This window comes from Diachasma alloeum, unplaced genomic scaffold, assembly GCF_001412515.2.
Source record: "Diachasma alloeum isolate Michigan unplaced genomic scaffold, Dall2.0 Dall_scaffold_00305, whole genome shotgun sequence".
Lineage (NCBI taxonomy): Eukaryota > Metazoa > Arthropoda > Insecta > Hymenoptera > Braconidae > Diachasma > Diachasma alloeum.
The window spans coordinates 66,732-84,317 of record NW_021680444.1 but is presented as its reverse complement, the minus strand read 5'-3'; the positions used below and the strand labels follow the sequence as shown (position 1 = coordinate 84,317).

General features: G+C 37.3%; 1 protein-coding gene across 2 annotated transcripts; it reads right to left on the bottom strand.

Moving 5' to 3' along the window:
• Window positions 1-533: 533 nt before the first annotated feature.
• Window positions 534-5,577, bottom strand: LOC114841298 (probable ATP-dependent RNA helicase vasa-like). 2 transcript variants are annotated; one of them, XR_003783086.1, is made up of 3 exons: window positions 5,462-5,577; window positions 4,455-4,642; window positions 534-573 (listed from the first exon to the last, which is right to left on the bottom strand). XR_003783086.1 is itself a non-coding variant. In XM_029126208.1 (2 exons), the coding sequence occupies exons 1-2, from the start codon at window positions 4,712-4,714 to the stop codon at window positions 567-569; spliced, it is 267 nt and encodes an 88-aa protein (XP_028982041.1). In that variant the 5' UTR covers window positions 4,715-4,734; the 3' UTR covers window positions 534-566. The 2 variants fall into 2 exon arrangements, 1 of the variants encoding a protein (XP_028982041.1); XM_029126208.1 differs by lacking the exon at window positions 5,462-5,577 and having other exon boundaries at window positions 4,455-4,734.
• Between the last annotated feature and the right edge of the window lie 12,009 nt (window positions 5,578-17,586).

The following is a 17,586-nucleotide window of genomic DNA, read 5'->3' as shown; positions in this document are numbered from 1 at the left end:
TCGAGGAAAATTACTGAGAAGAATTTTTGGATTTTCTAACCTCCATCCAATAATTTTTCAGCTCATAAAATTAACGATGATGTTTTATCGACTTTGACATCCGAACAAACCGATGAATTTCTCACACAAACTGAGTTATGTTTGGGCGAGAACTTTCATTTTAAAAATACTGAAGGGTTATTTAGGATTGAAATAACGATTAAACACAGTTTTATTATCGTAAAAGTAATTAAGCTTTATTCAGCAACGTAACCCGACAACGGTCGAGGCACAAGTGGTGCATAGTACGAGTATATCTTTTAGAGAGGCGCAACGGCGCCGTGGCGACGCAGTCTGCCACACTGTCGGTAAAGAGGGAGACTGGCGTAGGGCGCTATATTTCAATACTCCCTCCCGCCATAGGCAGTATTCTCTTTTCCTCTCCAGTCTTCTTCTCTCTTAGTATTCTATTCTCGTTAATCACAAAATTTCTTATTCTTATTTTTGGTAACTTTATCTCGCCTCAGGATTCTTGTCAGGTAATTTCAGTTGGTTTTAACTCCTCAGTTTCCATCTCGCCTAATCAGTTACTTCCTAGATAAACAGAAAGAAATAATTTAGATATTTACGTTCATTATTAGATCCATCAAACGCTTGTGTGTTTCAAACGTCAATGGTTTGGTGAAAACATCAGCTAGCTGATCCCTTGAGCCAATCCAAATGATTTTTATATAATTCTTTTTAACACATTCCTTTATATAATGTAATTTGTTCTCCACAATGTGTCTCAATTTCATTCTTCCATTTGTTTCTGCACTAACAATTGTGGCTTTATTGTCACACCTTAAGATCATTGGAACGGGGGGATCAACCAGTATCAGTTTCAAAGAGTTGTGCAACGACATCATTTCTCGACTCGCCTCGCTCATTGCAACATACTCAGCTTCACACGTAGAAAGTGCTACTGTAGTTTGTTTGTGAGTTCGCCAAGTGATCGAATCACCGAACAGTCTAATCACAAAACCACAAGTTGTGATTGAATCTTTACAATCAGAAAAACTCGCATCAGAATAACCCTGAATGTCATTGGTCTCGCCTGAATATGTCAGACCCAAGCCCGTAGTACCACCCAAATACCGGAAAATTCTTTTTACCATTTCCCAGTCACTTTCTTTAGGGTTTACCTGATGTCTGCTTATCACATTGACCGTATATGCAATATCTGGTCTCGTAGCACCAGCCAAATACAAAAGACTACCTACAGCCTCTCTATAAGGAATGTACGTTGTGGATATGCTTTATCAAAGCCAAACCTACTTAATATCTTTTGAATATAGTTTTCCTGATTTAATTTGATAATCTGATTTTCTCTGTCCCGCCTAATAGTCATGCTCAAGAATTCCTTGGGTTCTCCCAGGACTGTCATTTCAAATTCGCTACATAAGTTACTCTTTACTTCATCCAATTTATCGTTATCATTACTCGCCAATAACATATCATCTACATAAAGTAGCAGAAGCAAGAACTTGTCTTCATCGCGCCAAGTGAATAAGCAAGGTTCTAAATCCGAGTTCTGCAAACCCATACTCAAAGCTACTTCGGTGAATTTTACATTCCACCGTTTGGGACTGATACGAAGACCATAAAGTGCTTTTTCCAATTTGCACACATTTTCTTGCCTATCTCTGTCGGTATGATTAGTTCCTTCTGGAATTTCCATATAAATTTCCTCATCTATTACCCCATTGAGGAAAGCAGTTTTAACATCTAACTGACACACCTCTAGATTATATTTGTTTATAATCGATATAACTATTCTCACTAGAGGTAAACGAGCTACTGGAGCATAAGTTTCCCTTAATTCATAAATGTTCTTATCCTTGAAACCTCTGATTACTAGTCTCGCTTTGAATCTTATTTTTCCATTTGCCTCATTTTTACACTTAAAAACCCATTTTGAATCAATGACATTTAATCTTTTTCCATTCATCATACTTAGAGGTCTTTTGACAATTTTCCATACTTGATTTCTTTCTAACGAGTTTAATTCTTCATCAACCGCATTTAACCAAGAATCTTTATTTTTACTGTTTATAGCTTCTCGATAATTTGAGGGATCTTCATTTATGTTTGCTAAAAGTGCATGATACACTTCATCTTCCTTTTGTGCTAAATCTATCTCGCCTACATTACTGATAACACTAGTGAAGAAAACATTTCCTTTCATGTTCTCATCAATTTCCAACTCTGAAAAGCTATTATCATTTATTATTTTATCTTTTATGTCAACTGTTTTCACTTTCTTGATAGTGTTTTGTTCTGAAACTTCTTTCTTTGGTCTACCTCTTTTGCGTTTCATCTCTCCCTCCGGTTTTGAAGAATCCTCGGTCTCTCCTCGATTCTTTTCGAACTTAACAAACCATTCATCTTTATTCTCCATTTCTTCATAGTCTGGGAAATCTTTGATACCGTTTCCCTTGTATTTATCCCCATATACTAATTTTTCATTGAATTTAACATGTCTGCTTTCATAATACTTCCCTAGCTCTGGCTTTAAGAGTTGATACCCTGTTGGAGTATATCCAACCAAGACCATACCTACACCTCGAGGTCCAAACTTTGGACCAGTGTTTCTAGCAATTTTTACGTAACTTAAGCTACCGAATCTTTTGATTTGATTAATGTCAAAGCTGTGATTAGGCGCGAATCTTTCTAAAGGAGTTATCATATTGTTTGATTTATGTGGAGTCCTATTGTAAGCATAAACTGCAGCTGATAAGCCCAGATCCCACATGCCCTTTGGCAGTCTTGAGTCAAACATATAGCACCTAACCTTTTTCTGGATAGTTTGATTAAACCTCTCAGCGACACCGTTGTGTTCTGGAGTATCAGGGGAGGCTAACTGTAATTCCGCCCCTAGACCCTTAAGAACTTCAATTGTATACCCGCCTGTATACTCTGTTCCCTGATCTGATCTAAGATAGCATACTTTCGCGTCATAACCCAGTAGATTACGCGCGCTTCTAATGAACATCTCAAGACAATGTCCTGTTTCACTTTTCGCCTTCATTGGATAAGCCATAGCGAATCTTGAGAAGTCATCGATGAACACAGAAATAAATCTGTATCCCTTAGGATGAGAAATTGGAGTAATAGGTCCCATCACATCTGAGTGAATTATTTGCAATGGTGCTGTTGCTCGCCTGCGCACCGACGTGAATGATAATTTATTGAATTTAGACGTTAAGCAGACCTCACAATCTCTAATGAATTCATCATCAAATTTTACTGCATTTAATTCTTTGTTATCTGGGAATTTCTTTTGTAGTGCCTTGAGGTAACTCGTTGAGGCATGTCCAAATCTACAATGCCACAACATGACATCATGATTCCTCATATAGCTATTTTTATCAATTGAAAGTTTTGGGAAATCTTCTAACGAGTCATCCCATGGTAATTCATCAACATCTTGCAATTTTCTGTCCCAAATGGTGTAATCAAAATTTGATTGTTCATAGGGAATCTTTTCTTTATTAATAATTTTCTCTTTTATTAAATTTTCACTCCCTTTTTCATTATTCTTTTCATCCATTTTATTTTCTTCCTCATTACTCTTATCAATTTCGTTTGTTTTCTCACTTGTTTCGTTCTGTAAGTTTGCTGTGACACTTCTGGTGAGATATCTTTTCACCTCATTTTCACCCCCAGTGACATCAGCTACATTTGCTACTACTCGCCTGTTTATTTGCTTGAAAGAATTCTCACTGATAGAGTTTGACTTTACTATTTCTAAATCGATTATCCAGTAAGGTTTTCTGTAAATCCCCGAGATGAAAAGTTCATTCGACACTGGATCAAATATATCAATTTTCTTGTCATCTAAGTAGATTGCTAATCCCATTTCGGCAAATTTTCTTAATGATAGCAGATTTGCTTTAAGAGCTTCTGCAAAAATAACTTTGTCAATTTCTAATAATTTACCACTCGCCAGTTCAATTTCTATTTTTCCTGCTCCCTCCGTTTTCAAGTCCGCTGACTCATTTTTATTCGCACATCTAATTACTCCACAATCTAATTCGTTAAAAGTTTTAAATATAATTCTGGAATTTGTTAAATGCTCGGTCGCGCCTGAGTCTGCTAGAAAGTCTGTCAAAAACTTATTTCCATTTGTTTGTTTACTATCTGCATAAAATATTTCAGTAGTTGATTGATCATAATTTTCTTTTTCCTTACCTTGATTGGAGTTATTTTTCTCTGTAGTTTTGTCGGGATTAGATTTCTTGATTGATTTGTGAGATGACTTAAACCCATGTTTGTTCTCACTTCTCTTATAGGAGAACCTACTCTTATTAAATCTTCCTCTTTTAATTGGACCATATGTTTCACCTCTCATTGGTCTTTTCATTCCTCTACCATTACCTCTATATTGATCTTGATAATTGTTTCGATAGTTAAATTTAAAATTGGAATTGTACCTTGGAGTCTGTTTAGAGTATCCCGGACCACTTGGTGCATTGTCATTGTTAGTTATGTTTGGGCAATCTCTCGCCTTGTGATTCCCAAATTGATTGCACTTGTAGCACAAGTATCCTTTCCCTTTATTGGGACAGTCTGGTCCTTTGTGCCCATACGCCTGACAGGCAAAACACCTCGGCCCCTTGTGCTGTGCAAAATTAGCAGTTTTAAGATCTGAATCTAAGAGCTCACTTTTCGTCGTAGCTTCTTCTTCTAACATCGCAATTTTCAACTCGCCAAACGTCAAGCCCACTCCTATAGCTTTCTTTGTTACTTTTTCAATGATTTTAATATTCGGAAAAGCTTTTATTACTGCATTGTAAAATGCATCTTTCTTTTCGCTTTCACTCAGAGGAATGGTGTCAGGAGCATTTTCATACGTTGCAATTTTCTCATCAAACAAATCATTAAACTCGCCAGCTGTCATTTTGGTTGGATTGTATCTCATATTATACAGGTCTTGTCTCACCGAGTGTGAAGTTACATTAAACTCGGCCATTTTTAATTCTTTTAATTTTTTCAATATTTCTTTTGGATCTTGTAGTTTGACGATTTTAGGGTGATAACTTCTATCCAAATGGTTTATCAGAATTTCTCTAACTTTATGCTTCTGTTCTGCAAGAGTTTCCTCATCCACAGTAACCAGAATGCTATCGTCAATGATGTGTAAGAGTTTATTCGTTTTGATTTCTGACGAAAAATAATCATAGAAATGTTCATACTTCATTTTGCTGTCCATTTTATAATCTCTTTTAAAGCTCATTCCTTTGTTAAGCAATTCTATTTGTAATTTATTTGTTACCTCGCTAGTTAATTGTTTCAACGGATTTTGATTGTTTCCTTGACTTGACTTTGTCTGATTAATTTCATTAATCTGCTTATTGACTATTGAACTAATTTGATTTTCTAGATTCGTATGCTCATTTGACGCCACTCCTCCGTCTAATTTTTTCTTGTTTGTTGTTACCTTAATTGATGATTCGACATTAGTGCGATATTCATTGAAAGTTCTTTTTACTTCTTCTATTTTATCGTTGTGCTTTTTGTCCAGGGCACTCAACAGCTCCTGTACTTCCTTTTTATCTTTTGCTCTCACCTCAGCATTTAGTCTTAACTTGGTTTCTGTTCTCTGTTAGACCTTTATACAGTGCTTTTGTTGAAGCTATATTTGAGCTACAATAGCTTTTCCACCATGCTCTTCAACTCAGCCCACTGTGTGTCTACAGAGACTGTTTTAACAGTCTTGTTGCCGTTAGGCTCAACTGATTCATCGTCTAGATTAGAATTTACTAATTTCAATTTAATATTTACTTTATTATCTGCTGTAATCTTGGGTTTCAGTTTGATTTGGTCAGTTTTGTCAACATTAATATTACCTGTCATTTTCTCGCTTGTTTTCTCGCCTGCCCTTATTTCGCCGCCATTTAACTCGCCTCCAGTCAATTCGCTTGACCTGGACTCGCCTGTGGCCCTCGCCTCCGTGTTTCCCAAGTTTTTGTTCATGTTACTTGACCTATACTCGATTACAGCTGTTGTTAACATTGGACTCTTCGGACCGTAACCTGGTAGATACATTGGCTTATTTTCGGCCAACAATGCAGCTTCTAATACAGTTAGACATCTCCATTGATCCCCTGTGAATTTTCTTTTATCTAATTTTAAAGAGACCGAAAAATTGAGGATTATTGTATCTGGTTACAGTTTTTGTATTCAGGTCCGAAATCCCAAACTCGACTTGCTAAACATAAACAAACCGAATTCAGAATGAATGTGCTCTTCAGAAAATCTAAACATAAGACCTCCTCCAAACACATTCAAGTCTTTTATGATTGCGAGAGATTGATTTAAATTTCTCAAGCAATTTGACGTCTTAATATTGCGCGTTTCTAATGTGTATAGTATGCTCGCCTATTTACACGTATGCCTGATGTCTCGCCTGTTACATATCCAGTTCCTTCATCTGGAAGTACATGTACTTTATCGTCTATTATTGCCAGGGAGACTACTTCTCCCTCATGGTTTCCTTCGATTAGATGTTGTCTAATTAGGAGTCTGCACACTTCATACAGAAGTTCTTTATCAGCTGTAATTATTTATGTATAAATATCTTCGTCTAAAGATAGCAATTTTAAAATTCAATTTCATTGATTCGACCCATCAAATATTTAATTTGTTATTCTCGCCTATTAAATATTTCTAAATTCAATATTCTCACCAATTAAATATTTTGATTTGGATGCATCCTTAATTTGTAAATTTCAATTTTGCACTAGTGTCTATTGATTTATTGCTTTATTGCTTTACATTACGCTGATGGACCCCGCACACACGCGGAACGCGGCCGAGAAAGAGAGAATCGTTGTTTTTCACACCAATTTTTATATTCACACTAATTTTCGTTTTTCTTTCTATTTCTTTTTGTTCTCGCCTTGCTCGAGCAATGTGTGTGGGACTGCAGTTGTCCCTCTCTCTCAGACGCGCCCCGGTTGCGCGCGTAACTCACCCGTTGCGTCTACTTGTTGAAGCCTGTTGAAGCCTGTGCTTGCCTTCCCCGCCGAGAAACTATTGTCTCGGCGTCACTTGGCTTTCTTCTTTTGTTTTTCTTTAAATATGATTTTATTTATGACAAAAGGAATTTTATGCTTTTCAGTGATTTTTGTGAATTTAATGGGATTTCTTTATTAATTCTTTTTAATCTAAAATTCTCAATTTCAGGTCGGCGTCGTGGACAATTGATTTCCAGCCGTCATTTTGATCCCTTCTATTTTTTCGTTCTCACCAATTCACTTCACTTAATTAATGCATTTTTCAGTACTTACTTTTTCTCTGAGTACTTTTCATTTTTTCTTCCCGTCAGCTGTCACTCACCCAGCCCGTCTCGATTTTTCCTCTTTCTGGATATTGCTTTGTATCGCGTGATCCACCCGGACACGTGCCCGGCCGCCCGATAGCGTCCTTTTTGGATTTTCCGATTTATCGCTTCCAATCCTTTTATTTATGATAAATTTTAATCACGTACAGTTGAAGTGTGCCCACAACCTGAAGGGTTATTTAGGATTGAAATAACGATTAAACACAGTTTTATTATCGTAAAAGTAATTAAGCTTTATTCAGACACGTAATGCGACAACGGTCGCGGCACAAGTGATGCATAGTACGAGTATATCTACGAGAGGCGCAACGGCGCCGTGGCGACACAGTCGCCGCCACAGTCGGTAAAGAGGGAGACTGGCGTAGGGCGCTATATTTCAACAAATACATTCAACAGTTTTTTTATAAAAGAAGAAGAAGAAGAAGAAAAAGCAAACAGTACAATTGATGAATTGGAACAACAGTTAAGTCAGGTTAGTGATTTTGTCCTTGTGAAACAAAGGGTAACGGTGGATTTCTTATTTTATTCCACATTGCATCACTTCTGATAATTGAAAATAATGGTTAAATAAAATATTTAGCACAGTATCACGGCTATTGATTCAGCTAACGAGGAATCAGAAGACAGAAGAGGAGAAAGCGAACAAACTTAGGTGAATAACCTTTTTTCCTGATTTTCTTGGTTATTTCAATATTTTTGTTACGCACATACGTAATTTTCCAAGGTTCTCAGGCTGAACCTAGTACAGCTGGACAGGCTAAGCCTAGTACAGCTAAACAGACTAAGCCTAGTACGTCTGAACAGGCTGGACCAAGTACTGCTGTTGATGCTGAATCACCTGTACCTGATAATCCTACACTCGATTTTCTTGGAGATGATGTTTCTACACTTCCTACCTCTGTAACTGAGTCTCCAACAGTAGATACTGCTAATAAAGCTACGAGAAAGAGAAAATCATCGAAGCCATTGGTGAACATCGAGAAAATAACTGAGAAAAGACTTCGTTTTAATGAGACATTAGCAGCAATCATAACTTTGGAAAATTCCATTTATTTTACTATTTCTTTTTTTTGAGGATTGGTGAAGTGGTAAAACGTCGAAGTTCGTTTTTTTTCTCATTCTGGGGAGTTACAAATATTATGATTTTGAAAATAAGTGGTTTTATGAGACAATGTGAGGAATTCCAGCGGTTCGAAACAATGTCTCTTGACATTCTAGTCGCGAATAATTTTTGAGAAAAATAAACAATCTCATTCATAATTTTCTTTCGTACGTGGGTTAAAAATGTGATCATCTCGATGATGAGGATTTGAAAAACGAAGCTCAAAAGAAAGTTTATTCACCGAGATAAAGGTCGTATTTCATTTTCCCCCCTGAATCGATTTTTTTCAGAGGAGAGCTTGATTCATGATGCTTTATCATTGCACAATTTAAATATTGAAAGAGTTATTATTAATTTTGAATCATTTTTAGGATCTCCGTCAATTTCTGGATGGTTGTCTAGATGGGAGGGGTATTTTGAGTGCATACAAAGAGGATGGATATCTGGGTGATGACGACGTTTAATTACTTGCAGAGATTCTGGCCAAGTGGCTACTGTACCTGACTGTCTAGTAAGTTAATTCAACGGATTGTGGTATTTTCATTACTCCTTGGTCCTCTCATTTACTGCCAGTGTTGTTCATTTATGTACAATCATTGATGTCTCATCCCTGATTCAATTTCTTCGCATAATTTTGTCACTCGTTAATTTATCTTATTTTTTTTTACTTTTTCTATTCATTCACGATTTTCATGTCCATTCACGTTCATCTCTTACACCCATCCACGGTCAACAGTCCTACACCATACGAATACAAATCCATCTCCGATAAAATTCTAGCGGTGTTCCCAGGAGTCGTAAGTTTAACCTTCTCCAATCTTTCTTTCCCTTCACTTCCAATGACACGAAAGCTATAATAAATTATTTGCTTTTCCAAATATTCTAAAAAATATTGATCCTTCTTTCAGAATATTTGGTACCACGAGGCCCAGACGAAGGGCCGAACGCACACAGCACCCTATGGTAAACTCTTCAACAAAGTTAAAAACGTTCGAGACTGGATGAGAAAGAAATACCTTTTATCCACCAAAAAGGACTCAGATGACGAAGATGAAGAAGACACGTATGAGGTTGACATGCTGTATATACTGATGGGTAATTTCTACAATTTTATTGATAGTTTCATTTTTTATTCATGAGTGATCATTTTGATTATTGATATTGTACAAAAATTTTCACAGCCAAAGCTCTTGAGGATGAATCTCTCAAAAAGACTCTAGACTTTTTGGTAAACAATCTAGAGCCTTGGGCTTTGATCGTTAGATATTGGAAACAGTCAAGAGAATTTCGTCTCAAATACGAAGCAAACTCATCTCCATCTTTGACAATTGCAGAGTACACAAATAAATACAAGGCCATCCGCTTGGCGAAAGGATATGAATTGGTGACTATAATTTATTAATTTTCAATTTTTATTTCATGATAAATCGATGAAATGGGATAGAACAACTTCACTGAGAGTTCAGTTACTGAACTCAGTTCAGTTTTTACTGAATACCTCGAAGTGAAAAGGGACTAGTGAATTTTTTGTGAATAACTTTTTTTTTTCGGAGATATTTATCTAAAAATTAATTTCAATTGATTCACCTGGTTCCATCCTGCACTAGTGTGTATCCTACAAAGAGCTCCATTATATTGTGATTTTTACACTCAATTAATTTCAGGTTTCGCTCGATTTTATCCATTTACATGAGGACAAAAGTGACTCGATGGACGTGAATTGGCCTCTTTTCGAAGAAAGGATTACTAAGTACATAAATAAACATAAGAAGAGAATAACTGATAGCATTGACAAAGAATTGGTGAAGGAATTGCTATGCAAACACAAGAAACTTCAAGAGGATGGAAAGAGAGTGCTAATATTGCAGTTGTTGGCGTCACTTTTCCCAGCAAAAGGAAAGGTCCAAATTGGAAATAAGTCTAGAAAGCCATCGATTGAGTTAAGTCGTAATTCCCTCATCTACCACAGCACGGTATGTTCAATTAATGTCTATGATTCCTTAAAGATTATAATTTTTTAATTGAAGTTACATTTCATAGAAAAAATCAAATCCCTAATAGAATACTTTTTTTATGTCCAAAAATTCTGAGTGAAAAATGTTGATTGAAATTTTCCCCTGAAATTGTTTATGACTCAAGTAATTTCACATTTACCAATACGGTGAATCGATTCAACAAGTAGCAGATTGATCAAATCAGTAGTTGGATATTTACTCATTTTGATAATAAATAATTTGAGTGTAAAACTGATGATGAACTTTGGGGAGACTTCATCTAGTTAGGGAAGAAGTCTTTCAACATTTTCTGCTCCAATCCATTGTTCTCAACAATCATGGATAAACATTAATTGAAGATTATTATTTAATAGGTTGCTGGACAAGTGGCATCAATCATTGCAGATCGCCACAAAGTTGCAAGTAGGTTTGGAGGCACTGTGCAACCATATGTCCTTTTCGTTGATGCAAATCGCTGGGCAGTCGATGCCGTTTACGTCATCATTGATGATTTCTTTTATAAATTGAAAACAGTGACAGAAGCTCTCGACGTGTGCTTCAAAGCGTTTTTCGTGTTTAATGCTCATTATCCTCCCGAGTCACATCATTTGTGGTTTTTGTTGCAAAAAGAAATCTATGAAATCACAACAGAAGAGGATGACAAGCAATTGGAGAGCAAGGCGTTTATAGATCGTTTAAGAACGCTCTAAATTGATCGAATATCTATTAATATTACTTTTAAATGAATCATCTAGAGTAGTCGGTAGTAATAGGCGTGAATAGAGATTGAGAAAATAGTGGAAAAGTGAGAGATATAGTGGAGGAAAAATGGGAAATCGTGGAGAAAATTTCGATTTTGACACATCAATTACTGAATTTGTTCTGAAATATTTAGCACAATTATATAATGATGATACACTCAGTAAAAAACAAATACAATTTATCGTTCAAACACATATCGATTTACTAAAAACTGGGATTTTTGAAACGTTAAAACAGGAGGTTTTCAACTATTTAGAGTCGATGCAATGTGATCAAATACAAAAAACAAAACGTGAGAGTATAGTCAAACTTTTCATACAATATGAAAATATGTTTCATGGGTTAGAGACAGAACATAAACGTGAGTCAATGTTTCTAAGTACTGGAGCATTCATCAAGCCAGAGACATATATTTTAGGATCTGCTGCCAAAGATAAACGTGTCCAAGGGGAGACCACACTCATTCCTATGGATTCAACAGCTCAATACATACCTATGAACAGAGTCCTGAAAGCATTTCTAGAATTGGCAGGAGTGCTCAATCAAATTTCAACATATATGAGAGAATTGGACGATAATGAGGGACCTTTGAGGGAGAATTTCGTACAGGGGGATCTATGGAAAAAAAAATCAAACAACTTTTCCATGGAAAGATTGTGTTACCACTGGTTGTTTATACTGACGATGCTGAGACCGCTGAATTAGGATCACACATGGGAGACAATAAATTGGGGATGATATATTACACTATCCTGTCGCTGCCTCCAGAGCATCAAAATTTACTAAAAAACATATTTACAGATTCCATTCACTATGCAGAAGGTGAAAAATCGTTCAGCAATTCAGATGTTTATCGTTTACTCCTGCAGGAGTTAATACATTTAGAGAGAGATGGGATCACAGTTGTCGATGAAAATGGTGAGTCTCATCAAATTTATTTTGCACTTTGTTTAGTGATTGGAGATAATTTGGGCCTTCACTCTATCCTGGAATTTGTAGAGAATTTCAGGGCTAATTACCATTGTAGAATCTGTAGAGTATATAAGAACGATGCACTCAATCAATCTCAAGAAGATCCAGAATTGTTGCGAGATGTAGAGAATTATGAAGAAGATGTGAACATCAATGATTACTCATTAACAGGCATAAAAGAGCAATGTATTTTCAACGTATTAGATTCATATCACGTCGTAGTTAATCATACATTGGACATAATGCACGATATGGGTGAGGGTACGTTGAATTTGATTTTATGTGGTATTGTTATGAAGCTCTTCGAAAGGAAGAGATTTACAGAAGATATTCTGAATGATCGGATCCAATTTTTCGATTATGGCTGGGCAGAAATCGGGAACGAACCTCTTCACATTAGTAGAGCTCATGTCAAGAATAAAAAATTACATTTGTCTGCATCTGAATGTCTGTGTTTATTCAGATACTTTGGTTTAATCATTAGTTAACTTGTTCACCTGGACGATGAAGACTACGACATATGGAAACTATACATTGTGACAAGAGAAATTATCAACTTCATATCCGCACCCTACGTCAATCCGAATTTAATTCCTCATATTGGTTATTTGATCAGCAGACAAATAATTATTTTCAAGGAGCTCTTTCCTTCCTGGAATGTAAGAGCTAAATTGCATCATGGCTTACATATCCCAAGAGTACTCAGGGAAGTTGGTCCTCTATCCCGAATATCCTGTTATAGGTATGAATCAAAACATAAAGGTTTCAAAGAGAACGCTCGAACTACGCGTAATCGAAGGAATTTACCATTTCGACTGGCCACAAGAACTGAATTAAAATTATGTTATCGACTTTTAATTGGTGATGGATTAAACCGAAAATTGAATTTCTCGAGGATTACTGTGTGTGCTGTTCAAGGCTTGGATAATTCCAAAAAATTCAAGTGGCATCTCCCCCCACAAATGAAAGAGATAAACATTGTGAAGTGGATTGAAGTTTCTGGGACTAGATATCACCAAGAAATGATACTAGAGATTCGTATTGATCATGATGATCATCCCATTTTTGCTCAAATAAAGTTCATTGTACTTGACGTTGACCAGTCTCAAGTATCCTTCATTTTTAAACGATATAAAACCGTGACATTCAATGAAAATCTCTGTGCTTATGAGGTCGTAGAAAAACATTCATGGGGGTATATCGATTACCATAACATGATAAATCATCTTCCAACTCATATTCGAACTGATGGGAATGGCAAGTCATATGTGTCTTTTCGTCACGTTCTCTAATTTAGTTTATAGGGACCATTGTAAATAATATGATTAGTTTGTAGTTGAAATCGATTAATGTCATATTAATAAGATAATGATAAGATAAAAAAATTAGACCATGTAAGGATTAAAATGTATCTATAGAAGTGCAATAATAATATTATTAATACCAGAAAAATAAACTGCGTATTTCCTATTCACTGAAAATTGAAGTTTTCATTGATGAATTTAAACAATTTCAAGTTCAGATTGGCTATACTTAATTCGTGTTTTTATGAAAGTTCAAATTGAGATTTGAAAAGCTCAATTTAAGCTTTTCGAAAAGCTTATTACAAGCTCCTCGGAAAAGCTTAATTCAAGCGTGTTGAAAAACTTAATTTAAGTTGTCCGGAAAGTTTAAATTGAGCTTTTTGAAAATCTCAATTTAAGCTTTTCAAAAATCTTGAATTAAGCTTGTCAAAAAGTTTCAATTAAGACTTTCGAAGAGCTTAAATTGAGCTTTTCGAAAGCTCAATTTAAGCTTTTCGGAAAAGCTTGATTTGAGCTTTTGAGAAGCTTAAATTAATCATTTTTTTTGGGTGTATGAGCTCCGAATCTGAGCTCCGATGTCTTGGGGTAGTCCTTATATGCCTTTCCTATTGGTGGTGGGGGAAGGGGAAGGGGGGGGGTCAGCCAATCATATGTTTTTGATTAATCAGCTGGTCAATTAAAAACATATGATTGAATATGATTGATGAAGCGGAAATTTTTTCTCTCTAAATTCTAATTCTCTCAGAATTCTTTAAGGCGTAAAGGAGGTTAGGCGGTGTATGAGGTGAATTTGAGAGTGAATTTCTGTGGTTACCGGAAGCTTAGTCGGTAAGAGTGCCCGACGCGTATCTGGGAGACCCGGGTTCGATTCCCGGCTGGGTGAAGCGGAAATTTTTTCTCTCTAAATTCTAATTCTCTTAGAATTTTTTTTTTTTATCAGCTGGTCAATTAAAAACATATGATTGGCGGACCACCCTCCCCCCCTGTAGGGATTGAGGTGTTGTCGGGAAGTTTAATCAATCCACTACTAAACAATTAGTTGTCATAATTGTCGTTTATTCAATCGCGTCCAGAAATATATATATAAAAAAGTAGAGGGCAAGTCGGGTGGTCGACTTGTAGAGTAATAGGCGGTTAGCGCCGGACTCTACTGACCAGATCGCGTAAGACGAGAATTTGGATACGCGTGACAATAGGTGCAAGCGAGAGGTATTTTATACTGGGCACGTGACAGAGCGCGATGATGTCACTGATGTCCAGTCGTCTCTCAGCGTTGTCGTATCCGTGCGTATGGTACGCGATGGTGTGTGTAGCGACACGCTACAGGACTCCCTGCTTTAGTAAAAAAACGTAGTTTTTTTCTGGAACAAAAAACAGAGATGAAAACGAACAAAAATGTTGATAATGAAGAATGTTGCGACACCCTAGCTGCTGCTAGGCATGGGCTGTTCTCCAGGTTGTCGGTGTGCTGAGACGGTCGTGAGCTTGGTGTGGTGTGTGCGTTTTCGCTGTGAGCTGCGATGATGCGTGTATGTGTGTATGTTCGCCGTGGGTTGCGATGATGTGCGTGTGTGCGTGCAGTTGCGTGTGATGCCTCTCGATGGGTGTCGGAGAGGTGATGTCCTGGTGAAAACGTCTGTTAGCGGCCCCGTGTGCTGTGACGTCGCGTATGCCAGGGTGTGAAGTTCTCGACGATGCTTGGCGGAGATGAGCTCAGTGAGTCGGCCCGGTGTTCTCGACGCTGCCATCGGAGAAGTCACGCATGAAGTTACTTTCTTCTCTCCCTCATGCCTGTGTGTAAATGTCCTCCAGCTACTTGTGTTAACCTGTCGTTACCGTTGTTGTGTTTGCGCGGTTGCTATCGTTCCACAGTTTATTCGAAATAGAATAAAATCGACAAATATGAAACGCGAGACAAAAGCATTATAAGTCTTTGTAGTCACCAGCACAGTACAACGTTTCTGAGTACTCAGCAATGTGCTGGCACTCGTCGCAATAACACAAAAATAAAATCGTCGCACTCATGATGTTAGTGCACGACCACTGGCACTTGTTTTGATTTAGCAAGGACGTAGCAAAACCAAGGCTCGGCGCTCGGACACTTGGAATGTTCTAGAATTCACGAGACGCCCATTTGAAAATGCCGTTGAGTATCCCCGCGATGAAATTTTATGGTTTTCTATCACGGGGAATTAAATTTAACACTCGAACTCGCGGAATGTGCGGCACTGGAAAGTCTAGGATGCGTGGATGATCACCAGGATGGATGTACTTCACTGGGATGCGCGGGTAAAAACTTTCGATGATGAATGCACGCGGTTGCGAGGAGTTTTTACTTTTGTCGAATAAAGACGCGGCTTCCCTTTGAGATTCTGTCGAGATCTGTCTCTCACCCAGACCCCAACCAGTATCGGAACCAGCGAGACGCTACATGACTCCTTGCTTTAGTAAAAAAACGTAGTTTTTTTCTGGAACAAATAACAGAGATGAAAACGAACAAAAATGTTGATAATGAAGAATGTTGCGATACCCTAGCTGCTGCTAGGCATGAGCTGTTCTCCAGGTTGTCGGTGTGCTGAGATGATTCCCGGCTCTGACCGATGACGGTATCGGAACCAATGTAGGGATTGAGGTGTTGTCGGGAAATTTAATCAATCCACTACTAAACAATTAATTGTCATTTATTCAATCGCGTCCAGAAATATATATACAAAAGTAGAGAGCAAGTCGGGTGGTCGACTTGTAGGGTAATAGGCGGTTAGCGCCAGACTCTACTGACTATAATAAATCGCGTAAGACGAGAATTTGGATACGCGTGACAATAGTGGGCACGTGACAGAGCGCGATGATGTCACCGATGTCCAGTCGTCCCTCAGTGTTGTCGTATCCGTGCGTGTGGTACGCGATGGTGTGTGTAGCGGAACGCTATACCCCCCCCCCTCCTTCCCCTTTCCACGCCACGACAAGTGAAGGCATATAAGGACTACCCCAAGATATCGGAGCTTAGAATCGGAGATCATAGCCCTGAAGATGCAGACTGCAATGTTTGCGAAATGTCGGCGCAACGCTGAATCCAAATGCGGCATTCATCCGGAAGCCAAAGATGTCAAAGTAATTAATTGTCACCTTGACCATGATGGCGTGAGAATCGATGAAAATCGATGATACACGAGAGCAGACGTCATATTGGTTCTTTTAATGGATAGGAGCAAGAAGAAACGGCTAATTGGTGGAAAAAAGTGTGAGAGGAAAAAACTGATGCAGGAGCAGGACGAAACCCTGGAAGAAGACACTCAGCGTGACGGCAAAGTAAGGACAACAACCCATAGAAAATTAGTTAAGACAAATACAGTAATTTAAGCAAGAATTAAGTATAGAATAAGAAAAAGATATTCATTAGGCCTCAGACCAGAGTCGAGGAGTGAGATCCACCCGGAAAAATAAGTACACGAATAATTACGCAGTGGCAGAGGGTTCATTTCATGAGAGAATATCGTGTTTGGATTTTCGCAATCGAACGGAAATTCGATAATGATTAGATAATTCGGAATTTAAAGAGTAGTTTTCCCGGATTCATGACAACTAAATATTCATTGATAATTAGTCAAATCCGAGGAAAACCTGCAGCTTCACTGGCTTTCCTAGTGACGCCATTTTTGGCCATTTTGGCGAAAATTGCGAGAAATAAACAGAATAAATTTCAGCTATTTTTACCTGTGTCATCCTCGGGCAATCGGAAAAAGTAGATATCCTGGAAATTACACAAAATTATAAAGAATTTTGTAGAAATAATATCTTTTGGATTAATTAATATTTTCTGTTATATTGTTGTTAAATTAGAAAACAGGGAAATAGTTTTCTAAGAATTGAAGGGACGCGTGATGATTCAGGAGACGCTTTGAAATCACGAAGTTATATATTATTTTTCTTTACTGATGATCATTACTTTTCTTTGTTAATCTTGATCTGAATAATTTTGAGATGAAAATAGACCCGAACGATATGATAAATATTGAATAAATATAATTTTTCTTCAGTGTGAATTTAAATATCTCTTTTGATTTATGTGGCCCCAAACAAATGAAT